Raw genomic sequence first — 27,492 nt, 5'->3', positions numbered from 1 at the left:
CTGTTCTGGTCCTGTTTCAATGACCCCCTCCTCGCCACCGTCTCCACTTCCAATTGAACAAGGATTAACAAGGCTACAGCACGCCGGAAACACACAGGACTTCTCCCGATAACAGCTGGGGGGTGACTTGCCTCAGTGCGGCTGGGAGCACAGTGCAGACTGTTCTTCTGATGCTTCATTAGTGAGAAAAAAAAAGATACGTGAGTTCAGACAGAGCTATTAAGCCTGGTTATTTCTGCTAGTCGCCAGAGATGATCGGCACACAGGCCAAGTCTTAGCACTGAAGTTTCTGCCTTTTGCCACCTGCTGTCAAACGCCCTAGTTTTGGCTAGGGAGAAACTAATGCCAGCTGTAACCTAATAACGGAGAAGGCCTTGGACTTCACATGCATAACCAAAACCTGTCTGACAGACACTATGACCCTGCTGTTGCAGCATTTGTTCTCTCAAGGATATGTAGTTCAGCATAAAATGAAGAGGGGCAGAGGAAGATGCAGGTATCTTCATTGCACAGACCCACAAACACACGCCAGCCAGTATTTTGAAGCTGAAGCCAACAACGCCAACTTGCTACATAAATTCTGGAGTCAGATTTGCTTAGCGCTCGCTGTATCTTTGCTTTAACTCAGCCCTTCTCTTTCCCTGCAAAAAATCAACAACTGCCAATCCCCCACCTGCCTCCCACTGGGAACTGGCTGCTTTCCTCCATCACTGGCACTAGCCAGCCCCGAGCGTGCCCAGGAATTTCACTGCCTGCCTGCCTCACTGATGGTATTTCTTGGCAATCCCTCGTAAATATGGGACATCGTGTCCTGTCCTCGGGAGACCCACACCACAGCATTTGAGTCAGGAACCTAGTTTAAAAAGATAGGTGTTTCCCTGCCATGAAGGACCAGCATTTCTGTCTACGTGAATTTGGGTGCGTATTTCCAGGCAAAAGAAGTAGAGAAAGCAGTGGAGAAGGGGAGAAACCAAGGGATTACTGGATGTTCTCATTCAAGTACTTGACAACTGCTCTTCAGAAGGGAAGAAACTGATCAAACTGCTAGGTTTGGGTAGTGGTTTAGAAGGATACTTGCAGAATCTCTTGCTGTCCAACCCAAGAAAATAAACAACCACCAGTTATCTCCTCACAGGACATCAAGTTTTAATTTTGACAGATACACGGCAGGTCTCTGGAGATCCCTGTTTTAGCAGATGTAAAAGCTTTGGAGCACAGGCCTATTCCAAAGGAATCACCCACCCTTTTCACTTACCACCAGCATGCACTCAATGCGTTAGACAAAGATGTCTCTCCACTAACACAGCAACTCATAGTCTTGGTATGACTTCAATAGCTTCTACAAAACATACCTAATTGGTTACAGATAGAAAATACTAAGTTTCCATCCTCTCCATGATCAACATCAAATACGTGACAAGAAAATGACAAAGGGAAAACCAACAGACTGAGTTTTTAGGAGTAAGTCTGGCTTAATTAAAGGTTCACAATTACGGCAGTGTCTGCAAACAGCTTTAGACAGAGCACATGATGTACTGCTCCACAGACACCAGAAGTTGAATTTTCTACTTACTGAAACAAGCCACAAACATCTACCAATTTCAACAATGGCACGATTCTGGCCTAGGTAGATATTTTCTCTGAAGGAAGGAAAATATGATCAGAATAATAGTCTTGCAGCTAAAGCACTGGACTCGAAGACTTGCGTGTAGCTCCGTACTCTGTAATGAGCGTCTTAGTTCACTCAGGCAAGTTGCTTGAGAGTAAAGTCATATCCCCTGGGGTGCAGGTTAAAAATATATATATATACATATATACTGATAAATGGCAAAAGTATTGACATAATTTGGTTTCTATTCCTGCTTACAAAGAAGAGTGCCGCAAAAGAAAGCATTCCTTAATTTTGTGCTTCTACACGTGTAGCCCTGTGCAAGCACCAGACAGACTCCATAATCGCGGTATGTTTTTTCTTTGACCACTTCAGAAGAAATAGCCAACTTTTTTCCTTTTTTTTTTTTTTCCTTAAAGTGCATGTACTGTTTTGTAAATATAACTCTCTGTGACAAAGAAGTCTATTACGAATATCTTGATGCCCAAGTTAAAAGGACAGCCTGCCAAGACAATTGTGATCATCCTGTCTGCAAAGTCTTTCTTGAACTATTTCCACAAGAGCTACTCTGTATACCAGACATAGGCAAAACTTGTATGAATTTTCCCTGAACAGAGCCAGCAAGCAGACTTGCAAACACCGTGTATGCGTGTGCAGTTTGTCCTTGCTCCCCCACCAGCCTCCTGACTCTCCCCACACAATAATAGCTACTTGGGAATTGATTTCCCAAGGTGCTAATTACCTTTAGTTGTGATATTCCTGTTATCTCACTAACCTCCTTTGTTACTGTAATTTGCTCTGATGTGGACGTTGGAGAGAGAAAACACACACTGTACATAATTTTAAGTCCATGGCTGAGAGCCGTACCCTGAATACGGCCTGAAACACAATAAAGTGCTTTCCTGAAAACTGCTGGATTTAGAGTCATAGCAGGGATTAAAAAAAGAAATACCATAGACACACAGCTAACAAAGCTATGTCTTGGCCAACTTTATTCAACTATGCTCTTTTAAATAAGTTACAAGTCTACAAATGAAATTGTGAAGTGAAGGCCACATCATTTACCAGTCTCATTAGGTCTTTAATTACTGAGTCAGTGGGAAAACACGCCATCAGTACCTATCCTTGTTCTCGAGACACGATATCCTTAAAGGTGCGTAAGAATGTTCTTGTTTGAACACAGCACGGACTACAGACCTTCGTTTTCTGAACAGCCCTAGATTCAAATCATGTCAAGTAGGTTAAAGCCACTGAAGCCTGATGGTTGCATTTTCTTTTGCTGTCCTATTAAAGCCGTCCTGTTAATGCAGCCCATGAATAGAAGCATCAGAAGCCACAATGCTCTGCTATTTTAGAAGTTGGCTGGCTCCTGCCCCATTTAAAACTTTTAGCTTCATGCAATTTTCAAAGAAACAGATTTAATGAATTGTACTTAGTCACACCTGAATGCTCACTGCCTTTGTAGCTGAAAAGCAATACCTGTTCTCAAGGGACATTTCTGACATACCTGTATTTCATACTGAAGTCCTAGGCTGGATTCATTTAGTTCCTACAAACATGTCCATTTCAGCAGTGAAAAACAAAACAAAAAGGTTTTTCATCCTGTTGCTCAGTCCTCCCCATCCACAAAAGGGGGCTTCATGCTACCCTCTTCTGTAAATCATTTTGAGATACGCTCATGAGAAAAACTACTTGACACAGAACTGTTTGCCATGGCTCTGTATGGAAAGAAGAGCAGAACGTTGTCTTTTTACTCTCCCCTCTCTAACTATACTTTCTACTCCCCCTTAAATTAGGGCAAAACCTGCAAGTAATCAAACACACTAAGTTATTGGCACTGAGGCCAGTTCCACAGTTTGACTAATTGCTGTGGAAGTAAGTTCCACCGGACCGAGGTTTGTGTGAGCAGTTCTGCTCACTGGATCAGGATCTTGCTGATACTACGTGAGAAAACAGAGAAATAAGCATCACAAATCTAAAATCAATATGCGTTATTACCAGAATGTCAGACACAATGTCTCATACTGGGCTTTTACTCTGGAATCCTGCTGCTGCGCTTCACCTTCCTCCAGGTCCAGAAACCAATGGCAAGATTATAATCACCAGTGCCAGCAGGAAAAGGATCCGAAGCTGCAGATCCAGCAGAGCGGCTTCTACTACTTATGCTGTCCGTGTCACCTTGCAACTGAAAAACTAATTTTCAGAGATGATCAATGAATACCAAAATCTAACACCGGTCTGAAAAGCTTCAAGGAAAAGCAATAGAAACCCTCACTAATGCACAGTTGTCCAACTGCTATGCATTTTTCTATAATTTTAGTGCAGTTTGCTTGCACTGATGTTATTTGCATACAAACATATCCCCCTGCACGCTTTCTTTTATTTAAAGCAACAAAGCCCATCGTAATGGCAGAAAAAAAAAAACCACTATCTTCTGACATCTGGTAGGCAGCCTCACCACCCCCGAGGTTCTAGAAAGCATCAGCATCAACAGCAGCCAGGAGCGTACCTTGTGCGGTAGGTTCGTGGCCGGCTGAAAATCAAAGTGCCACTTGCAAATAGTAAAGGCATAAAACCGACTGACCTAATTCCATGGTGCAAGGAACAGCTGGAGCAACTGAGGGCGAGGCGTGTGAAGGGAGAGCTGGCTGCAGCTGCTGCTGGGGCATTGCGGGGAGGTAGGCAGAGGACCAGCTTGGGGCACTCCAGCGAGTGATGCAGGTGCCATCAGGCAAACTTGCAGGCAGTCTCTGGAATTTCAGTGGCATGTTCTATGTGATTATGTGAAACGCTGATCCTGATACGATCATGGTAAAGATTTTATTTTAATGTGCTTTCTACTTTGACAATCTCTCTTTCCAAGCAAGTTATATCCATAGTAATTTTATTCCTTTTTTTTTTTTTTTTTTTTTTTTTTTTTATTCTCCCACTGCAACAGAGCACCTGGTCATTTCAAGCCCGACTTGGCTGATTTAGGAAAAAATAGAACAAGTTTTTCTTCCTTCAGACTCAGCTGAAAGCTTTGAAAAGAGCTCTTTCTGAGCAAGATGCATAAGAATACAGATTCACCTCATCAGCATTACTGGAAAAGTGAAAACAAAACAAGCAAACAAAGGTTGGGTAGATAAAGAAAAACCCTTTTACACTCATTAAGGAATCCGTACCCCCATGGTCCTAGAAATAAAACCCACTTCCCATCACACCTTTTCCTGTGGTCCCACCAGTCCTCGCTGAATGCACAAGAGTCAGTTTACTATCAAGCATATCCAACTTGGAAGCTACATGGTGTCGAACCTAACACGCCAGCATAGGGAATCATCTCACTGAGATCTAGGGATTTTTGTTCAGTTCCTGACTCTTCAATTTATGAGTATAAAAATTAGTAAGGAGCAGAGGATAGATGAAAGAACTACCGTGTTAAATCCTAACTCAGTCCAGCTACCTGCTTTTCCTTTCAGTACTCCTCCTGCTGTTCCCAGGTCGTATGTATTTGCTGCCAAGCAGCAGAAAGCTAAGCAGTGCTATGTCACGTTTCCTTGCTGCCGCCACTAGCTCCTTCCCACCTCCATGAATACTGCCCTCACCTCAGCTCTATAGGGTGAAATCCTAGAATCAAGAGAAAGGGAAACGGGCAGCAAGAACCAAGAGAGTGAAAGCGCAGTCTTGCACTCAACCTACAGAAATACCTCCCTCCCTCAAAGACCTTGCTCTTATGAGTAAAATCAGCCCTTAAACTTTGGCCACAGGACACATTAAAACCTCCAGGCAAGCAGCTGGCAGGCTTGGGCTGTGCTGCCAACCCAGGCAGCGGAGCGCTACGGCAGGTATTCCCAGGAGATACAGTCACTGCAGTACCGGTGAAGCTCCTGTTGAGGGCAATTTAGAGGATTTAGTATTTGTGCTGCAGTGCACAGAGGAAAAAAAGGCTGACAGATAATCTAACAACAGCTTCTGTCAATCCAGTTGCAAGAATGAAAGAGATGCCTTATTTTGAAGCTACCCACTATGAACCATTTAGACCCACCACCTTCTCCCCGTTTTGTATTTCTTTCCTTCCTCACAATAGTAATCTTCCAGAGTGGGAGAGAACAAAAAGATTTTGTCTTCCAAGACACAGACTAGTTGTTTTGCATCTCTAGCCTTTTTGTTTTAACCCAGCACTAAATGCACCTGGCGTTATAAGAACTTACTGCCTTTTCAGAAGGCTCCAGCCTATTCCTATTTTTGAAATAGCAGAAGGACCTCTCCCCTTTCACACACGAGACAGGGATCCCAGAACACAGAAGCTGACTGCATGTAAAAATTCAAATAGAAGAAGGGTTTGGAAGGTCAGAATAAAGCAGTCCCGGCAACGCCAAGTAGTCTGCCTGTGCTGGAGACTGTGCTCGCCTCTGCACAGGGGAACAAGGAAGGCTGTTTTCTGCTGCCACCATCCTTCACCATTCTTAAGAGCCTGTGGTTCTCCACATTTTCTACCCTGGCACTTTTGCCAAATGTGATCAAATTATGACGAAACAGGGGCTTGATCTGAATGTCTGCATATAAGACTACAGCCTGAAGAGTCCACCCAACAGCCATTTATACCTGAGGAAAAGAAATGGTTATGAGATTTACTGTATCAGGAGGGAAGGGAAACTCCAGCACTGCCTTCCAGCAGGAGATCAGCTGTTAACCCCTTTCTTTCCTAGGTGCTGACAATACCACCTTACGCTACACGAGCCTTTCTGGAAAACAAGGCAGGTGTTACAAGCAAAGCAACACCTCTGCTTCCCCCGCTTTGACCCATTTCTCTTCTATTTTAGCTGACCCTTTACTGATGGTCACACTTAGAGGGTCCCCAGCCCTCCTTGGGTTCAATGGGATCCCACGGAGGATCAACGGAACCAGGCTGCTTCCCAGACCTCTTCCGAGTAACGGTGCCAGGTGGCATTTTCAGGGCCCGGGGAGGGCACTTCAGCCACGTGGCTTCCATTTAAGATTACTGAGAGCTGGGATGAAAAGCCCTCTAGTCAGGGTTGAAAATACACAACCCCAGAGAGCAAGTCAGAAATTCAGGTCCACTTCTAAGAGCATGATGCTGCAACAAATACATGGCGTGATACTTCTTGCATCCACGAGGCACTGAGTCAGCCTAGATCCTCTTTGTGTTCAGGCAGCTCAACTATCTTGCTCCAGATCCCTGTCTGGCAGCAATGGGGAGGGCTGGGGAAGTGCAGCATATCTGTCAGTTGCAGCAGACAAGAACATCTTGTACTTGAGCTGCTTGTTGAGTAGGTTTGAGAGGCAGACAAACCGGCAGACTAATTAGATTTAACCATGGTACTCAGAAGTAAAATCCTTGTAACGTCCTATCAGCTTGAATGTGCCTGTGCACGATACCAGATTATCCCCATCGATACCAACAATGTGTTAACTCTATTAAAAAAGATATCACAGAAAGAGTTAATATTCAAAATAAAAATATTCCAATCTAAACTGAGCTTAGAAGAGATTCCAGCATTCCCCTTTCTAAGGGGATCATGACCAAAACCAAAAGATACCTCTGCAGGCTGGAATAACAGAGTAAGGAGACAGACCGAACCAGCTCACTAAATCCATCTTTGCTGAGCAACAGCCTAAAGGGATAACAAAGCAGCCTGCAACAACCTGAAGGGCACTTGGACAAAGGAGGGAAAAGCACAGCAAAACAAAGCAGCGCGTAAATAGGAAAAATGGCTTGAAAGAAGACGGTGAGGCTACGAAGTATTCCACTCTGGAATTCTGCCTCAAAGGAAGAGCTGTTCATCCCATACAATCCCCTGAATAACCCTGGAAAGGCCTCCCAGCAGCAGGAGGGAGTACAAAATATACTTTTTATCATTTCTAGCTTCCAAGATTGGTAAGAATGAGGCCTCATCCGATATGCCAGAGGCTCAGGGTTAAAGCAACACCTATTAACTCATTTGCTCATCCTTAATACTGTGTATGCATGTGAGGAAAAGAATGAACTGCATTTTCTGAGCAGGTAGCAAGGAGAATGACTCCCGCTGATGGTGATTACACAAGAACACCAAGAGCACCGTGACATCATGCTCATAAGCGAGCATACGTTGCACAGGGAAAATAAACCAAGCACCTTCATAATCCAGTGGCTGCATTAAATCCCATGACATCTGCCTAAATACCTGTGGGTTTTTAAAGGCAGCTTTTTAGCCTTGCCAATCCCCCACACCTGAAAGAACTGGAGCTGAGCAGCTGCTGAGGGTTAAGAATAAGGCAAGGAACAAACCCTGTTAACTTTCATTTTCAAACCTTCTCCACCTGCTTTCAAGACTTCTCTACACCAGATACTGATATTCATTCCTTGCTGGTCCTTCACATGATCTTGCAGCACTGCTGACACCACTGCTCAAAGCAAACATCTGAGGGAACTTGCTACAACTCAGAATTTTAGTTGATTTCAGACTGCAAACTTTTACAGAACTAGTAAGAGAACACGGCTATAAACACACGCATACAGGGAAAAAAAAAGAGGTGAATACAGCACTGCTTATTCCTGAGGAGGTAGATTTTGATTTGCCTGCTGCCTGTCCCTGAATAAGTCACCTGTGCAGAGGAAATACCTCCGAGTTAGCAGATTAGGACCTGCACGCAGTGCTGGCCACAATGTCAAGCCTACGCTTCTTCCAGATCCAAGCTGTCCCTAAGCACATGCAGCTCTGATGACCATGGAGCGCACATCCCAGCATGTCCTCCTGCAAGAGTCAATCAAGCAGCTCAGAGTCTTGGCACTGTGCTCCTCTTGGACAAAAAGCATTGATAGTATATTCTCTTACAAGGGTGTCTTTTCCTTTGTGCGCCCAACCAGCGGCGCGGTCTGCAAAGCAGGGAGAGGAAAGCAAAGGCACTTAGCCCCAGCACGCCCATCCTGGCAGGTGGTGCCACCCGAGACATGATCAGAAGGCAGCTCTTGGTCTCCACCGTGCCCCCGCAGCAGGACGCAGGGGTGTGAGCCTGTCCCACAGCCTACACTGAATTATGCAGCCCCCAGGCGTCCGTTAACTACCAGATGCTACTGCAGATTATTAGTGAAAATCTCAACAAGGGGAAGTCCTGAATAAACGTGACCTGTTTACCAATAGGCAAACTGGGCTTTTGGGTGAGCAAATCATGTGTATTATCCCAGGAATACAAGTCACTGAGCTATAAATAGTCAGAGATCTACTACTAGTTGGAAAAGACAAACCTAGGAATATGCTTCTTTGCATAAGTTGTAGCTGATTTTATTTGGTAAGAATATAAATGTCCTAATTTGGTTTTAAATACAAAATCAATTGTAAATTTATTTAGAGCAACTTACCTGCCTGCTTGTTGTACATCACTGGGCCTGTATTGATCGTTTGAGCCAGAACTCATTCCAAATCGCATCGATTTCCTTCATTAGCAAATATTTAGCAGAACTCTTTCTGTGGTTCTAGGCCAGAAGCATGCAAGGCTCCATTTAGGCACTACAGGACTAGACTGGGGGGAAGGGGACACGTTTTCTCCAACGGAGCATATTTAAAACCAGCAATAACATGAATTATGTTTTGGGTAAGAGAGCCAACAAATGAGAACAACTAAGAGTGGAAGAGCCTACACGTATTGATAGAGGAAAAGAAATCCAGTTGGTGAAGATAAGAATGGAGTGAATAATTCATGAGTAGTATGGTGCACGGGTCATTTCAGTAGGCATTTTGGTTTCTGGAATTAAGTGCCTAAAATAGCTCGCCACTTTACAGAGCACCTCTGAGGCAGCGGATGGCGAGGCGGCTTGTCTGGCTTCCCGGCGAGGCCGCCCCGCTGTTACTGTGGTTACCGAAGGCCCGTGGTTCCCATGCCTACCGGGCCTTGAACGCGGGCCTGGCGATTCCTCACCAGCTTCTGTGACTATTTTGAACGGGGAAAGAAGCCTGGTGCTGTCACCGCTCGCACCGAGACAAAGGGTCTGCGAAATGCAAGCTGGCTCGGTCACGGGAAGGAGCAGCCGGTGGCTGTGCTGCAGATCCTTACCTCGCTCGGCCTCCGCACCACCAGCGGGGTGGTGGTGGCTTGGCTGACACCGTGCCCTCTCCTTCACGTGAAGGAACATCCCTGCCACAGGGAGGAAACACAGGGAAGAGTCAGAAACGTGGAGTGCTTGTGGCCCTGACAAGGGAGGTGGCACTCGGAGGTGCCTTCACGTCCCCGACCCCTGTCAGAGGGGCATGTACGTAGCAACTCTCTCTGATGGTATTCACCTGACTCACTACCCACACGTCTAGGAATCGCTTTTTGCAAACAGGTCAGCGTTACAGAGCACTCTGTCTTTAAAGGCCTTGTTCCTAAATAGATTTTTGCATGCAACCGTTTGCTCAAGCTCTTTCTGAAGCAAAGAAATGACCCGGCACAGCAGTCTATCTCATGCTCAGGAGAGAAAGTACGCCTCACCCAGAAGCTGCCAGAGAGAAATGATATCGTTGGAATCAGTGCACTTCCACCATCAGTTCGTTTCACCCTTTCTCCCTTTCTTTTTATGCAGTTTTGCGCCTCTTGTGTGGCAACACACGCTAGGGAAGACTTCCAGAAGTGCTTAGTGACTTCTGGTGATTCACAGTTAATGTCTCCAAATGGACATCTCCTTACAGCCAGATTTTCATATGCTGGCACTCTGATCCTGTTAAAACAGCTGATAAGAGATCTCCGTGTTGAAGACAAAAAGATTTCTCCGGACAAAAGATTCAAGTCACTACCAAGTACAGCTTATTCACTTTCGATGGAAAAACTCTCACCCTTCTCCCACCCAGAGCGGCCCTTTCTAGAGGAACTGATGTAGCTATGTTAGACAAATGAGACCATAATTCAGATAAATCGGAAAATCTACAGCTACAGTCCACCCATCCTTTTCACCTCATCCTCCCCCCTGCCATTTGCTACATGCTGGGACTCGCTTGGTCTGCAAGGTTAAAAAGAAGAGCCTGGCTGAAAGACGGAGGTGGAATTTCCTGACTGAATGGCATTGTCTCTGCACACACAAGTTCCTGGGGGCTATACCCCCCCAGTGTCCTAACATCTCAGCACTCAATCTGACAACCCCATCCATCCCTTTGGAATTCTGGATTTCAAGACATCCCTTCTTTTTCCTCAGCCAGAGGCTTCAATACTGGTAGCTGTGCAGTCAGAACTAAAACACCATACTTGAGAACAACCCGCTGTAACCTCTGAGCCTCACCTGTGGAACAGAAATAGCATCGGCTTCTTTTGCCTTACAAAACAGTTGCAGATTGATTTTTAAATTAACATTTCAACAGCACTTTGAAGGCATAAAATGTTGCACACTGTTAAGTGTTAGTGTTAGGCAGAATTCCAGGTTCTTTGTAGTGCAGGTAGATGCATAATATTCAACAAAGCTATTCCAAATAAAGGATATTTCCTTTATGGTGGAGGATAGCATTCAGAAACACAGTTAGCTCTTCAGCCACGGTTCACATCATACCTGCATGTGGGCTTGAATAAACTAAGGATATGCAAATACACCATGGCTGATACAGACATAATGCAGCAAGCAGTAAAAGATGAGAGTCTGCTATTATCCCACAAGATGCTGGGCGTACTGCAGGACACAAGTTAAACAGTTGCATAACATTGCTGGCAAACTTCTCAAAATACCCTGAATTCCTTTCATCTTCTATAGAAAGCAATTTTCCTCTGGGTTCAGGCTATGACTTACCTTGTGTTTCTTTTCTAATCTTTTCTTCAGCAGCTTGAGTTAACCTCGAATGCTCGAGATGTTGTTTTAAGTAGAAGTGTTTTCCTTGTTGCTTTTGCAACGTACCTCACAGTAAGCATTTCAAGGCCTTGTTCTTTCAGCACCACACAACCTTTTACAGTCCATCCCTCCCCAAAAGCCCCAGCTATAGGAGTTAACAGAGAGCAGGAGCTGAGTTCAGCTCCCCAGCACCAGAGAAGACAGCGGCTCTTACAGCAGTTACCTGCAAAGGGCTGTTGGGAACCCTCCCTTCTGAACTGCTGCGAGCTGGCCGACCATGCTGTGTGATTAACCCCACAGCACTGCCCCCGGAGCACTCTCTGCAAGAGTTTCACAGCTGCTAACCATGACCCTGGCTTGGGGGAGGGAGAATTGCTGTGCCTGACTGATAGCCAGGTTAGCATCACGGCTGTTATACATGCTTCTCAGAAGTTAAGCCTTGATAACCTAACAATGAGGACTGTTTTCTTTGTCATCTCACGCTAAGTGCAGAGTTTTTGCGTGTCTGTTGATATGTAGTGGCATAGTTAGATTAGGTACAGTGAGTATAGACAGGAGGAGAAAATATGTTACCAGGGAAAGAAAGGATGATATAATCCTCTCCTTTAAATCAGGATAGTGCTGCCAGCAGGGAGAGCGGGCATGTGCACTAACTGCCCTGTCCTGAATACTGTGATGGGGACTCCTGGGACACCAGGTGCCCTCTTGAGTTTGGCTTGTGGCTGGGCTCTTCCTGAGGTTCTTTGTGGTCACAGTATGTCTTTAACGAGCGAACATCTCAGAGTTATTTGCCATACAGAGGTTGCAGTACCTTCATGCGCAAGATCAGGAACCAAACAGAGCTTCTGTGCTGAGCCCAAAATGATTCCTTTTATGGACACAAATGCAAATTCTGGAAGGCATCTTTGAAATGTGAAATGTTGCCTAAATTGACAAGAGTTACTAGAAAATCTTAAAAAAATAGGAACCCTAACTAGTGCTGTCAAACTCTGTAGCAAAAGGACAACTTGGGAGCAAAGGTCTTAAGGCATAGACCTAAAGAGTTTTCAGAGAGTTTGAGAAGACACCCTAGGATAGTTAAAACAGAACGAAGAGTAGGAGAGGGGAAAAAAATAAATACCTCTCTCTACATATCATACATGCACTTGTTTACAAAACTGTCAAATCTCGCCACAGAGAAAGTGAGACATTTCCTATGAGAAAAGGGAAATCTACCTGGGAATGGAAGTGCTTGACCACCTGAACAGGAGAGGGAATGCCAAAGGAGCAAACTGGCAAAAAATGGCTGCCTTCCTGGCTCCACGTGTTTACTTCTGGCACATGCAAGAGTCAAGTCACAGAAACACAGGCATGAAAATTCTTCCCTTTAGAGAGATGGTAAAACAGATACTGACAAAAGAGGGGGTGATAAAATGCCAGGTAACATCACCATAACCCCTTCATTCCCTGGACTGACAAATACAAAAACACAGCAGAGAAGGGTTCTGTAGGTAGGAGGCTATAGCAAGTGTATCTTGTACTCGGGAACAAGTGAAGCAGAACACCATGAAGGCAAATGACCACTAATAAAAGCTGAGGCAAAAGTTTGTGCTGCAGAGGGCTTCTGGTCCGCGTTGGGACTAGGCATCAGAGTGCCTCGTGAGATACACTGCACAGATCGACCTGTGTTCAGGCAGTACATGCCATCTCCCATCCATGGTCCCCATGTCGCCGTACTGTGCAAATACCTGGAAGCCCATGCTGCACTGCAAGCACCGGGAGTGAAGCAGGTGATCCCCCTGGCTGGCCACAGGTCCCTCCTGGTAAAGCTTCCTTCCAGAGAGCTGTGTCCCCACAGCATGATGCCTCTATCTGGAAGGAGCAGACCTGGAAGGGAAGAGAGGGGCTGTGTCAGGCAGAAGGAAATGCAGCAGAAGTCAAGGGCTAGAACGAGCCCTTCCTCTCCTTGCTTAGAAGAGGAAAAGCCCTGGAACCACAGTGCTGCGAAGAGTCACAGGAGGAATTTGAGGATGCAGCAATGTCTTACCAGGGCCATTTCTGTAAGGCCTCTGTCTCCGCAGCTGGGTTGCACATTCCTCCCCTTCGGAGGATTCTCCACTGGCTCTCCTAGTAATTGCTGCTGTCCTGGCAGGGCTGTGCACAAAGACGGAGGACAGACCCTCTGCCAGTTCTACATGCTACTGCCAGGCATCACCACAGTCCTTGAGGCAGGCATTAGATACCTAATATATAAACACAACTTTATATAACATATTTCTGTGTGTATTTTAGCTTGGTATGTTTTGCATCCCTTGCCAAACTCAGTTCCCTCTGTGCCTTGGCTTTCCTGACCCCATCCCTGCACATCCAGGCACCATCTCCTCTATCTATGTGCATACAAAAGATTGATTCTTTCTATTCCACTACCAGAGAAAAACATCTTCACATGCACTTGGGATTTTATTAAGTGGAAATATACAGCCACTCTGACCCAGCACATGAATCGCAAAACTTTTCAGCTGCTTGTGGGACTAGCACTAGGGAAGAATCCCAGATTTATGGGCATTGCCAAAATATCCAACATGAAGCAGTCACTGAAATGCCTGGGTCCTGACACCTAATTTTCAGCCACCTTGCTAAGAAGCCTGGCTTTTCAGAGACTGTTATCTGTGACATCCTTCCATATAAACTGCAGTGAAAACAGGAAATCCCAAGCTCAACATTTAGTGGCACCCAAAGAGATCTCAGTGCTTTCAGTTTTTCAGAATGACGAGTTGAGTGCCTCACTTCTGAGGTTCTCAGCTCAACTCTCAGATGGCACTCAGCCTCTCCATGAATTTAAAACTCTGGAACAGCTCTCATGGAGCAGTCAGGAACCGGCGTTTTAAAAATTCACGGTCAAATATGAAAAAGGTTAGTCTCTGTCTGCAAACAGGAATTTTATCACAATTACTTTTGCTACAGGATTGCTTTGGGAGAAAAATTGGAATTGGGACCCTTTGCAGGCACTGCACACCCAAACAGCTCACCCCTGTGGGCTGAGGTCTTCTGGGTCTTCCCCTTAGTCTTATGTAGGAGCCGCCAGCACCCTACTGACTGCCCCTACCAGCTGTTGGTGACTTCTCGTGGAAGACAAGCACGCAGATTTCACACCCTGTCTGAGGGTGGTCATGTAGCCAGCCTAGCCACATTTTGAACTATTAAAGATTTGGCAACTGCTTGTTCTAATTTGTCTCAAAGAAGCAGCATCATTGCATACAAACACGATCTGGCACACACCACAAGTATCTTGGCTTAAAAACCCCAGGGAGAAAAGTCTTCCTCTTTTATTAGGTTAGGAAGGTGTGTATTCAGGACAAAGCCTCACTGAGCATTTCAAGTGGTTCCTTGTGGAGTTTTGCACTCGATGCTTCCACACACTGGAGTTTTTTCTTGCAGAACATAAGAAAAGGTGTGTTCTTTCTAATGGAGCTGGAGACCAACAGGCACTCGGCCTGCTCCATGCTTGTAACAATTTCATTTCTCCGGTGCTGGCGCATAGCTGAGGATGGCGGCTCACTTGGGGCGGGCCTTGAAAGGATACAGAAATATGTCCCCTACTCTTTGAAGAGCTTCTGGGATGATTCTAATGAGAAGTAGGGTTGAGAGAGGCTGTACTTATAAGTATGAGCATGTGAATTTAGCCACTCTTGAGCAAGTGACTGTGCAGAAGCTGTAGCAAAAAAGGAGAAATGGGAGTTGCTGCTCCACAGAGAGTCTCAGGACTCACGTAGCCTACAGCTAAAATCACTGTCAGGAATCCCTAAGTTAACAGCTTCAAGAGTGTGCACACACATATATGCATCTGGGAGAATCAAACTTGTCAACCAATCATCTTTCTATTTTCACATTTCTAAATTCAAAAGGTGAGGCTTGGGCTGAGATACATACCTAATTTCATCCGGCTGCACTTGATCATAACCACAAGCCACATGTGTGACATTCATTTTTGAAGGAGAAAAATTAAAATTACATCTAAAAAATAGGAAGCCTCAGGACTAAGCATATTTTGCAAGTCTTTGGGTTTTCCCAGTTGGATTCGCCTAGCTCTAGTCAGGAATTCCCCTCTCTTGTCAAGGCATTGCATAAGAAATGTTTTTTTCCCACAACGAAGGACTGGCAGCGAGTCAGAGAGAGAGGAAGTGTCATATCTCAGGAGAGAAAATAGCATCCAGAACAAAGGTGGTGAGGCGAGATCCAGAAAATCATAACTCACGATGCTGCCACCAGTCATCGAGAAAAAATTCTTTTCAGTTGAGAATAGAAAGAGTGCATAGTGCACAAAAAGTTGCCTACTGCCTTACAAGAAAGGGCTGAAAAACCTGGTAATAATGAGCAGTTGTAGAAAAAGTTGCCTGGTTTCATTTGTCATGCTCCGGTGTATGAAATATTACATGACTTACTTGGTTTATTTCATTCTAGAACATTTGACAGAACTGACAGCATAAATGTGTGTGGCATCATCTGAAAATGAGATTAATAATTATCTTGATTTTATGCAGCAACAGAATGAGACTATGAGAACATGAGTCTAGGACCCATGGAACATTTGGATCATCTTTAATAGACGTTAGCTTAGAAAAGAAGGAAAGCATCTGCAAATTTCCAAATCCATAGCTGTCTGTGACGGATAGGGCAAAAGCAAACAAGCCTAAAATGCAGCACAGATGATTTATGTGAGGCATTCGGAAGAAAAAATTACAGAGTATGGCGAAGCACTGAGATAAATTTCTTGCAGAATGTCTATAATATTCACCATTGGAGGTCCTTAAAAACAGCCTATACCTTTGCGGAATGACCAAAGACAGGTTAAGGGGCTTTGGGTTAAGGGGCCGACTAGATTATGTTTGGAGGCCCTTATCAAGCCTATGTTACTACAGTCCCTCGAAGAGATGGAATACTCCCTTTCAACACTTACAGCTCCTTCTGTAGTGTCCCATATATCTAGCTGCAGAAGTCTTGGGGCACATTTGGATCAGGAATCTATGAATGTTAAGATGAGAATTTCCCACTGAGCTGTTGCTGAGCAGTATGAACCATTTCTAACTCCCACCTTACTGTCTCCATACATTTCTCACTACCCAGGCTAGGGAGCTAGCAGAGAAGCTTGCGAAATAAATTCACATCTCTGCTCTGATCACGCATGGTGTTCCTATTAAATTGCAAGATTTAATCTAACCTAGATGAAACTGGAAAACTTGCCTATGACCTACATAGAAGCATTCCAATCTTTGCCTGGTGACCAGCTGGCTGGCCATGAGGTCACAGACAAATACTGTATACACCACGCCTCCAGTGCTGATGAAGTCTTGCTTATCTCTGTAACTACCTTGTCAAAGCACATGGCTGCCTGCTAGGACTAACATTTGAGAGAGGTGCTTCTAATTTATTTCTTGCAGCGTCAACACCGAATAACTTAAGCATATTCCCCACAGATGACTGCACATTTTTTTTAACATGCAATTTCACGTCTGCGTGCCACTAAGCATTCCAAGATTTTTTTGCAAGCTGTCATATATATATATATTTTTTTTTTTGGGGGGGGGGGGGGGGCCATAACAAAACCAATTCATCCATGAGCTGCCAGTGGACTTTTCATCTGATTCTGGAGCAAGCTTTGTTTATCTGTAAGCTTACTTCTTCAATTTGTCTCAGCTAAGAAGCACAAATTTGAACAATCTTGTGACTGAGCCAGTGTGTTCACTGAAGTGAGTTTCTCTGTTGATTGTGTTACCTTATTGAAAAAAGAAACTCACTGAAAAAAGACAGACTGCCAAGATGGTCATCTGTCCCTTCACAGACAAGAGCTGGGAGGTTACATCTGATTGTGCCCTCACATACTGATTTCACACCTACAAAAGCAGAACTGGATTTTTCCCCTTGCAAATACTTCCAATTTCATAATCATCACTCAAAGAATCTCCAACCATCTTCCGTTAGGATTCTTAATGAAACGTTGCCAAGGTGGGTTTTTGACAAAGTCCTTGCTTTTGCTCACTTTCACAGCATTAGCTGGTTGCTAGCTACTGTGCCTACATTTAGTCATTTGATCAGTCATACAGATTCAATATTTCTCTCAAAAATTCAGCAGAATTACTTGCACATTTGAAATGAGTCATTTGTTTGAATCGGGGTCCAATATCTCTGAGAAAGCCTGGAAAATCAGTCTTGACAAATAAAGTTGTAACAAAGCTGAGTATTTTAAAGCAGCTTTCATTTAACCCAAACTTTGGCCGAGCTGTGGCAAAAAGATTTGTCTCAATTATTAAATGTTTTGGCGATATATGGACTAAGTTTTAGAGTGTCTAAAATATAGCTTTCAGAATAAAATAAACAATCAAAGCTCAGCGATTCAAGTCACAGGCAAATGTTGCGGATAAACCTTGTGGAGATAAACCTTGAACAAATGAACAACTGTAAATACTGGTAAAGCCCTTGGCCTCATGAATGGAAATCACGTGATTTTATGCAGGACTAGCAAAAAGCACAGGATCTGGATATGTCTGAAATACTGATGCTTTATAGGAACAAACTCATAGGTTACTAGCAGTGATCTGAAATGCTTCTGAGACTAGCTTGTTCCTGCAAGATAGACAGCATTTAGCATCCATGGACTTACTGAAAAATTACTAGACCTGGGACTTCTTTTTGGTAGAAAAAAAGGGAAAAAAATAATATTGGATCTCACTCAAGTCATAACTTATATTTCTGGAGGCACTGCAGCACTAACGGCTCCATCACTTCTCCTTTGGAGGGCAAAGATGTATGAGGAGAACGTTTTCATCTCTCATTTAAGTCTTGCCAAGCCCTGGGCTCTCCTACTGGGGAGGAAGCAAACTTGATGTTCAGAGGTTCTGCTCATCCTGACTAAGATGACAACTTCTCATCTCCTGTACTTTTTTTGCTTCAACAGGAACAGGATGGTTATGATCTCGTAAATTAAGTATTTTTTTCATTAAAACCATAACTCACCAGAACAGACCGGTAGAAAGGCAGGGTGCCACTTCTATAGAAAATTTGCTGATGATTCAAGCAAAAGGCCATCTGCCTCTGCCTTTCATGGTTGAGGGAAGGGCAGGATTTCCTGAATTTCCCTGCAAGAATACGAGAATTAGAATCACTTTTTAAAATTACTTCTGTTAGCAGTTGCAAAGGGAGAGGCTGGAAAATCTCCTCAGAGTGTGATCTGTTCCTTTTCTCCCCTCTAGCCTGAGTCACAATTGTTAAATGATTCTGAGCAGTAACAAAGGAGAAGAGCACTCGTCTGCGGCATGCAGCTTCTACCATCTCACTCTGAATGGGTGATGAATTATGAATGGTATGTTGTGTAGATCCCTATTTCCTCGAAAACAACCTCTGAATTTACTGAAACTTGACTAGTAAAAGCTGTGCTGCTTCTGCTGCCACCAACAACTTTCCCTGCCTGTGGTCCAAGAGTGGTGTCTCTGGTATCCAAGGCTCAGCCGAGGCCTCCCGTCACAGGTCCCTACTACAGACATATACGGAGCTGGACACTGGGCAGTCATAAACTCTCCAACAGCCGAAAGCCCCAAGGAGTTTAATATTTCAGTAAAAAAAAAAAAAAAAAGCAGTGTAGACAAAGGATGGTACAAAAGATGAAGGTACACATGCTTGAAGGCAAACAAATGGGTCAGTGCTGGAGGCTAAGAGCCTCAGTCATGCAATTTCTGTCCCGATGCTTAAATCAACAGCCTTTGCTGCCCATCTGCAGTGAAATCTGGCAATCCAAGCACTTTATCAATGCATTCTAGTGGGTTACTGGGCTTACTTACAGCACAACATAACAAGGTTTCTTATCTCTGAGATCGGAACTATCTCAGAAATGCAAGATGAAATATGGTTTTAAAAAGTGATTCCCAGGAGCAGGCAGTCACACCTATATATTTAATACCGTCTGGTCTAATCCTCAGACCTTTTTCTGAATGAGCCTGGTCTCCTAATCCTAGTGTATTGCAAGGTTTATTCATGTTTTTAAGGTACTGGACTTCTGTTTCCGTGCTGAATGGAAATTTACTGGCTCATTATTCATGGGAGGCTAGGTCTGATTCTGTTATCTTGTACCGTTTGCATCTATGTGGTGCTGCTGTGAAAGACTACTATTCTGAATTAACTGGCACTTCATATTCACACTGGACTGACAAAAAGGGCTAGGTTAGATAGCGGAGTAGAGCAGTGGAGAAGCATGCCTTATATATACACACAGTAAATATATATATAAAATCAGAGGCAATAAAAATTAGATGGTGAAATTCTCCACGTATGGGCACGATGCACTTTAGCTGCTTTCCAAATGGATTTGTTAAAAAATACCGGTCACAATTCTAGATTATGCAGGAGTGTATTTTTTTTTCTCTCTCTCCAAAATGAAGGCATTTTAACATAAATATATTTTAATCAAAACATCCTTTTTAAAATCTCCTCTCTGCCTTCTCTTCTGGCATCTGCAGTTTTGGCCAATCTGAGATACTCCACTGTTGGCATTAAAGCCAGAAAGAAGCAGTGGCAGCACCATCTCTAGGCTAAGTAAGAGTCATTCACATGTGTCAAAGCAAATAGAAGAGCTTTGATCACATCAGACACATTACCTAGGTATTTTCTTTAATTATAGAACATTTTAGCTACTGTAATGTAACTCAACAACACATGGGATCACTTGATAAAATCCTTCCTTGTCTCCCCATTCAGGTCCTAGGAAGAAGAGAGATTCTGTTGTAAAACGTATGGAGAAGGAAAAGTAAGAAGCTCTAAATATCACAAGAGCAATCCACTGGTTTGATTAGGGTTTAGGCCACTATTAGTGAAATAGACAGACGTATTTTCAGAGACATTAGAACACATACAAGTCCCAAAGTCTTCACTAGATACCACCAGCTTTGCTCACCTCTGGGCTTGACTCGCTATAACGTCAGGCATGGTGGCCGGTCTTTATTGGCCTTTTTGATAGAGAGCCAGGGAGGGTTCCTTTTTTGAGCCCTTTCGTATGAATGAATGCTGATCTCCTTAGAAAATCATAGCCACTGAATGGCTATTGGTTTTGTTAAAGAGGAAAATGTTCAGAAGAAAAAGGAATCAGGGCAATAAAAATGTGGGATCACCAATTTAAATCTATGCCAATGATATGCTATGATACACACATTCATTTACAGCGAGCTTCTAATCATAGTTTTATGATTAGAAAGCAATTCGACAGTGATACCAAATTCTGATTGGCATCTTTCTAGGCAACACCATTGTTGTGCCATGGTTCTATGAAACCTTGAAAGAAGGCCCACGCTTCCAAAGCATTTAAGAAAACACTTGTACCTGTGAAAGAACTCTGCGTGTTGTTAAATACAGATAGAAGGAAGCAAACGCCTCACACTCATTCAGCGGATACTTGTCTGTTCTGCTGAATTGATGACCAAGAGATCGCAATTCCCCTCTGAAGCCAAGGTGTGCACACGGAAGCTAACAGCAGGAGAGATTATGGGGGGGATGTTCTCTGCTGGTAACACTGTTAGCATATACCACTGCAGAGAATTTAAATGTCCTGACAGAACTGGTTATTTCTTCCCTTCAGTACAGCAAAATATCATTTCTCAACATAGCTGCTGGGCAAGATCAGCCTGAAGGTTGTCCTAAGCAGGAAAATCTCACTCAAGAGAGGCATTCATACACCTAAAGAGGAGAACTGCATTTTCAGTCAGCATACAGGGGCCTTTTTCACAGTCCCCTTAAAATGCAATTTGGTTTTATTCCCTTCTCTGCTTCTTATCTGCGAGTTCTACCTGGCTTAATGAAATGTCAGCATTTCCTTCTACAGCTTCAATTCTCAGGGATCTATGACTCTACAGTAAAAATCTGCTCCAGGCCAAAATGAAGCAGACGTGCTCTGAGGCTCCTGGAAACATTTTCCTGAGTTCTTGCTGGAAAATGCTTTTTGTTTCTTGTTCTACTCAAACAATTGGGCTACTAACACCTGCTTAATTATGCTCTGAGCATTAAAAATATACATAAACTGACTTTGATCACCTTAAAAGACTCTTCAACTTATTTTTCAGGGAGACTGTTGATAATTAATAAAGTCAGTAACAATAAAATGATAACATATAGAGCCTGTACACATTTATCTGGGATCACAAAGCACATAAGCACCAGTTTGTTTTTTTTTTTTTTTTTTTTTTTTTACCCTATTTTACAGATGGAGAAACTGTGCATGGAGAAAATTCCCTGCTTTACAGAAGAATCAGATAAACAGATACCGGTAGTCCTGCCTCTCCATTTTCCTAACCTCTTGTCTGTTTGTCTTCCAGACAATTTATATTAAGCACTGATTTTAGCACATATTAACATGTACATTAGACCATCACCTAAGGATACTACGATAGCCTTAAGCATTTAAGGGAAGGTACTAGGTTTTTGTATATGTGACAAGGGGTAACCTTCGTATCTCTTTGGCAGCAAGGTTGGATTTGAAATGCAGAGGAGTCTGTTTGCTTCATATCCTTCCAAGCTTATTTGTTTCTTACTGGCCGAATACTGGCGCAAGCTGCCTCAACTTTGGAGATATCCACGTGTGGAACAGGGAAGGCCCTGAGCATACAGAATCACAGAATCATCTAGGTTGGAAGAGACCTCCAAGATCACCGAGTCCAACCTCTGACCTAACACTAACAAGTCCTCCACTAAACCATATCACTAACCTCTTCCTAATTAGTTCTTCCTAATATCCAACCTAAACCTCCCCTGGCACAACTCTAGCCCATTCCCCCTCGTCCTGTCACCGGGCACGTGGGAGAACAGACCAACCCCCACCTCGCTGCAGCCTCCTTTAAGGTACAAACTGGTCCAGCTTCGGTACCTGGTCCAACTTTGAAGTTGAACCAAATGTTGTATCATATGACCTCCAGAGTGTCCTTCCAACCTAAAATATTCTGTTATTGTGTTCTCTGTCAGTTTCTCTCTCTATTTAATAGTTCGCCTTAAACTGTGACGAATACTTTCAATGGACTCTGCTTGCTAATAGGGAAGGTCAAGTGCAGTTTTGCACCAGGTCTACCCAGGAAAGCAGAGAGGAGAAACTCCTTGATTGCTGGAGAGCTTTGGTAGCATGAAGCAGAGGTTATTTTTAACTGGTCCTTTGGCAGGAATTTGTTCCAGATTACTGCCCTGCATTTACTGACAACAGACAATCCAAAGAAACTCAGCCTTTGTAATTCCTGCTTTGGCTACACTGTTGAAAAAGGGACATTGTGAATAATGGGACACTCTGAGAATACCTAAATATTTTAATTAATATCGTTGATCATGCTCAAGAGGACAATGAAATAATGTCATATATAACTTCTTTTGTCAAAGACACACAAGAGACAAACAGGAAGATAACAGATGTGAGGAGATAAATGGGAAGATAAATGCTATTATTACCATTACCACACTGCTCCAACACAGAAGCAGGTTTCTTAGATGTACAAAACCTACTTGATTTATTAAAGGAGGACTGAGCAGACAAACTGTGGTTATTAGAATTGTGAATTTTGGCCTGACTGTTCCCCTCAATTATCTTGGAATATAACCAAGAGATCTCCTTTAGGCTGAGGAAAGCCTGAGGAAAGAAGGAACTGAAGCAGAAAAAGCAAATACTCCTAAGACACTCATTGACTTTGGGGGCTGATACCATCTTCACTGTAACTTGATTAACCAGATTGCAATCCAACAGCCTTAAAAAAAGATTGATTTAGTTTCTATACGAGTCTTACAATGCAACGAAAATCTCTTGAAGAAAACCTTGTGTGGTAAAACCCAGTAGATCTGTCTCCTTTTGGATCAGCTGACAGGTATATCCAAAACTTCTTGCTTCTCTCCTCTGACTGACTGCCCTAAAAAAAAGAATAATAATTAAAAAATTAAAGATTTGGAGAAGACAGTTAAAAACATATTATTTACTACAGGAAAACTGTTTGACATGCGACTATTCCTTGACCTGTCTCTGGGTAAGACAGTCTAATGATGCCAACCAGGACTCCGATCCTTGCTGTAGAGTCCCCTGAGACTGCCACTCATATTTAGCAGCACCTGAAGTGCCGCCGCTCTCACTAAGCTGGGAGCGGGAGGCAGCCACCACACCACTGACACAATGCTCCTGCAAGATTCCTGTGTGACAAATGTCCCAAAAGGTGTGATCTGTCTTAAAGACCAGAAAGTACCAGAAGACCTAGTTCAAGCAGGCAGAATTTAAGTATGTCCTTAACTTTAAATACGAAAGAGAGCTTGGAGATTCAAATGCTTGCTTAGATTTACACTCACGCTGAAGTGCTCTCTGTATAGGAATGGACACAAGCATGTACTTTCATACTGGTCTCCCTCCAAGCTATAATGTCAGACTGTCTTTGCAGGTGAGACTTGGCATCTTAAGCCCACAGGAAGAAGGCTTGGCATAATCTTCAGTTTTAACGCGGCTCTTGTCTCTCCCTTCTGTAAGAATCGAAGCCCCTGTGCTTACCCTACTGTTTAACGTTTCTCTCGTATCTTTCTTTCTACAGTATGTGGCATTTGCCTCCCTCTTCTTCATTCTGGTCTCCATCACCACCTTCTGCCTCGAGACCCACGAGAGATTTAACCCCATTGTGAACAAGACAGAAACTGAATTCATCGGGAATGACACCCAGGTGCGGCACTACAGGGAAGCAGAGACTGAAGCCTTTCTCACCTACATCGAAGGTGTCTGTGTGGTCTGGTTTACATTTGAGTTCTTGATGAGAGTCACTTTCTGCCCGAACAAGGTGGAATTTATCAAAAACTCTTTGAACATCATTGACTTTGTGGCCATACTGCCTTTCTATCTAGAGGTTGGACTCAGTGGCCTGTCTTCCAAAGCTGCTAAGGATGTCCTGGGCTTCCTCCGTGTAGTCCGTTTCGTGCGAATCCTGCGAATTTTCAAGCTGACCCGCCACTTTGTTGGGTTGCGGGTCTTGGGACACACCCTCCGTGCCAGCACAAACGAATTCTTGCTGCTCATCATATTTTTGGCATTGGGCGTCTTAATCTTTGCCACGATGATCTATTATGCCGAGAGAATAGGTGCTAAACCAAATGACCCTAGTGCCAGTGAACACACACACTTTAAAAATATCCCCATCGGCTTCTGGTGGGCTGTTGTCACCATGACGACCCTGGGCTACGGAGACATGTATCCTCAGACTTGGTCAGGCATGCTGGTGGGGGCCCTCTGTGCTCTCGCTGGCGTGCTGACCATTGCCATGCCTGTCCCTGTCATTGTGAACAATTTCGGAATGTATTACTCCTTAGCTATGGCTAAGCAGAAGCTACCAAAGAAAAAAAAGAAGCATATCCCGAGGCCACCCCAGCTGGGATCCCCCAATTATTGTAAATCTGTCGTAAACTCTCCACACCACAGTACTCAGAGCGACACTTGCCCACTGGCCCAAGAAGAAATTTTAGAAATTAACAGAGCAGGTAGGAAACCTCTTAGAGGAATGTCCATCTGACCGTTAACCTCCATCCCGCGTAGTGATTTAAGATTCAGCCAGACTGCTTTCTTAGAGCAATGGGTAGCACATTTATCCATTCTAGTCCCACCATCACACAGTGAATAATATGTGTGAAGTCTAGGTTGCAGGGACAAATGGTACAGTGGAGGCTGATCAGCAAAACTAAGGATGAGAGCACGCTCTAGGAGCCCAAACTTTGGTCCTGGTTAAGGGCATACAAGTCTCAAGATATTTTGAAGAGCTGTTACATCTAGTGGAAGAATTTTGAGAGTTCTACAGCTATTTTGCTGGACTGTGTAATGCATTTCAGAGGCTCCTGAGAGCTGAATGCTTCATAGAGCAGAGTAGGAGCCAAGTACTCAGCAATTACAGAGTTTTCTGACAAAACAGGGCTGGAATTTGAAACAGCCAGATGCTTTCTCATTTGTTCCCAATTGGGACCTTTCAGCTGTTTTAAATGGCAGATATTGTACATCTCATTACAGAAACTAGGTGCCTAGTAAGTTGAAGGGACAACTATACCATCATGCATATTCATGAGACAATCCCGTCTCTTTCTGATGATTAACTGCAAAGTAGAACAACAGCTCAAATTCTTGACACTAATATAAAATGACTCACTCTGAGACAAGACTAGATGTAAGGATGTTTATTCCATGGCATGCAAAGCACTTATTCTATAATATTCCACTAGAATTTAGCATTTAGAGCTATGAAGAGTTTTGAACTACATTTTCTAAACCATGCTCCTTTTGCAAGTACGGGTTGGTGCGTTATCGCTCTTTCAACCCTCTAGCAGCAAAAGCTGACTGGAAAAGGTCGGACGGGTCAGTACTGGCCGGTTTGACCTGAACAGTGATCGCCTCATAATATCGTATTCTGATTTTTAATTACACTGATTCATGTCAGCAATAGGTGAAACCAGAGAAAAACTAATTTATGCTAATTCTACTGGGGGGTGGGGGGAATGGAAAAAATACTAGTCACCGTGGAATATATTATAATATCCCATGGCTAGTGGTTAATTATGGGAATATCTCAGTTTTATGAGACTCCTCCTATAGCACACAAAGTTACGGGGCTCCAATTTGACTATTTCAACCCCATAATCTACCTCTACCCACGGAATATCACTATTTATTCTATGGAGTAATTTCAAAGTAGATAACCATGTTGAAAACAAAGCCAACTGCATTTTTGGCAGACGTTCCAACAAAGTTGCATAGTAGACGTTCTTCAGCCTATTTCAGAATATTCCCCTGTGTCGTATTAGATAAAACAGATCACCAGTCAAGTGATTTTAACTGACATCTAGACAACAAGAGGTGCTTTGAAGGAGCTAGCGTATACCTATGATGGTCTCGTGTTATCATTTTTTTACTTTAATGAAAATTCTGATTTGTTATTCATCCTGAGTGAGGTATTTTCTCGTCATCTCATAGCCATGCATGTTGATGTCATTGTGAGAAGCACAAAGAAAGCGAGACTTTCCTTTGTGTGTGACTTCACCTATGCCAGTGCTAATTTTGGAGGGGAAGAGCTGGTGGGAACTTTTATTTTCTCTCTTCTCTTCTTTCCTTTTTTTCTTTTCCCTTTTGTGCAATTGTGTAAAATCCATTCAGAAGGTAAAGAGCTTTCATTTTCTTGTTAAAGACTGCTCCATTGCAACAGGCCAATCACAATTCACGTGACTGATAGACTGTCTCTTTCCTATTGTATCTTTGGTGCGTAAGCGTATGGTTTTATCATCCATTCCCCTCAGGTTGCAAATGCTTATCACAACTCATGTCCAAGCAGCAAACCTTCTCATAAGTAGATGCCTTTGGGGCATCGCATATCAAGAGGGAAAGAGGGCACTAACAATACGGTGTGTTTCTTATCACGCCCGCTACCTGATTGTAAAGCGTATTTGACACCTGACTTTTGAGTACTTTAGCAGTCAGCCACAGAGTGACTTTCATCTCAGAAATCCTTTGCTTTGTAAAGTTCCTTCCATTACATATCCTGGTCCTCTCTGGGAACTAGAGGACTAAGAATTCTACGAGTTCAATGCAAATCCACGCTGGTATCCTGAGAATACGTGTAATTTTGGTTCAATGTGGAACTGTTTTGCCACCATCAGTGCTCTAAAATCAGCTGTTACCACAATATCCGTGAAGTATTGGTAGTAACAGCAACTTAACCTATTTCTGCAATAATTAATTAGAAGAGGATATTTTTATATACGTATACAAGCATATATATTTTGAGAAGTAACAAAGCACACTTATACTTCAGCTAACAAAATGGACTCAGTAACACTGTTGCTGGAGACCTGTTTCTGATAATTATTATGCACCACTAGCGGCAAAACTTGTTGCCTGCATCTCTCAGCTCCCTCACAAGGAGAAAGATCTATACGTGTGCAAGAGAAAAGTGAAAAATAATAAGATCAGAACTGGACTGTTAAAACAAGATCTGCATTGCCTTGTATGTTGAGGTTCACTTTATGTAATATGAAGCACTCATAGGCACTGACTCGTTCCTGAAACTATAACCTGCACGTTATATAAAAACAAAGACTTACAAGTTGTGAATGTTCCCCGTAC

At 43.4% G+C, this 27,492-nt stretch overlaps 1 protein-coding gene and 1 long non-coding RNA gene across 6 annotated transcripts in view; one reads left to right on the top strand and one right to left on the bottom strand.

Annotated features, from left to right (window-relative positions):
- KCNC1 (potassium voltage-gated channel subfamily C member 1) overlaps positions 1-27,492 on the top strand; it is a 120,643-nt gene that overhangs the window by 60,520 nt on the left and 32,631 nt on the right. For all 4 annotated transcript variants that reach the window (XM_035328779.1, XM_035328778.1, XM_035328777.1 and 1 more), the window contains exon 2: positions 23,936-24,869. In XM_035328779.1, the coding sequence (XP_035184670.1) occupies positions 23,936-24,869 (934 nt within the window). The remainder of the gene's footprint in view (positions 1-23,935; positions 24,870-27,492) is intronic.
- On the bottom strand, positions 8,257-9,647 carry LOC118168425. 2 transcript variants are annotated; one of them, XR_004751551.1, is made up of 3 exons: positions 9,506-9,647; positions 8,949-9,104; positions 8,257-8,465 (listed from the first exon to the last, which is right to left on the bottom strand). It is a non-coding gene; the product is annotated as an uncharacterized LOC118168425 (long non-coding RNA). The 2 variants fall into 2 exon arrangements; XR_004751552.1 differs by having other exon boundaries at positions 8,949-9,062.

This window comes from Oxyura jamaicensis, chromosome 5, assembly GCF_011077185.1.
Source record: "Oxyura jamaicensis isolate SHBP4307 breed ruddy duck chromosome 5, BPBGC_Ojam_1.0, whole genome shotgun sequence".
Lineage (NCBI taxonomy): Eukaryota > Metazoa > Chordata > Aves > Anseriformes > Anatidae > Oxyura > Oxyura jamaicensis.
Note: the sequence above shows the minus strand (reverse complement) of the source record. Positions and strands in the feature narration are given on the sequence as shown.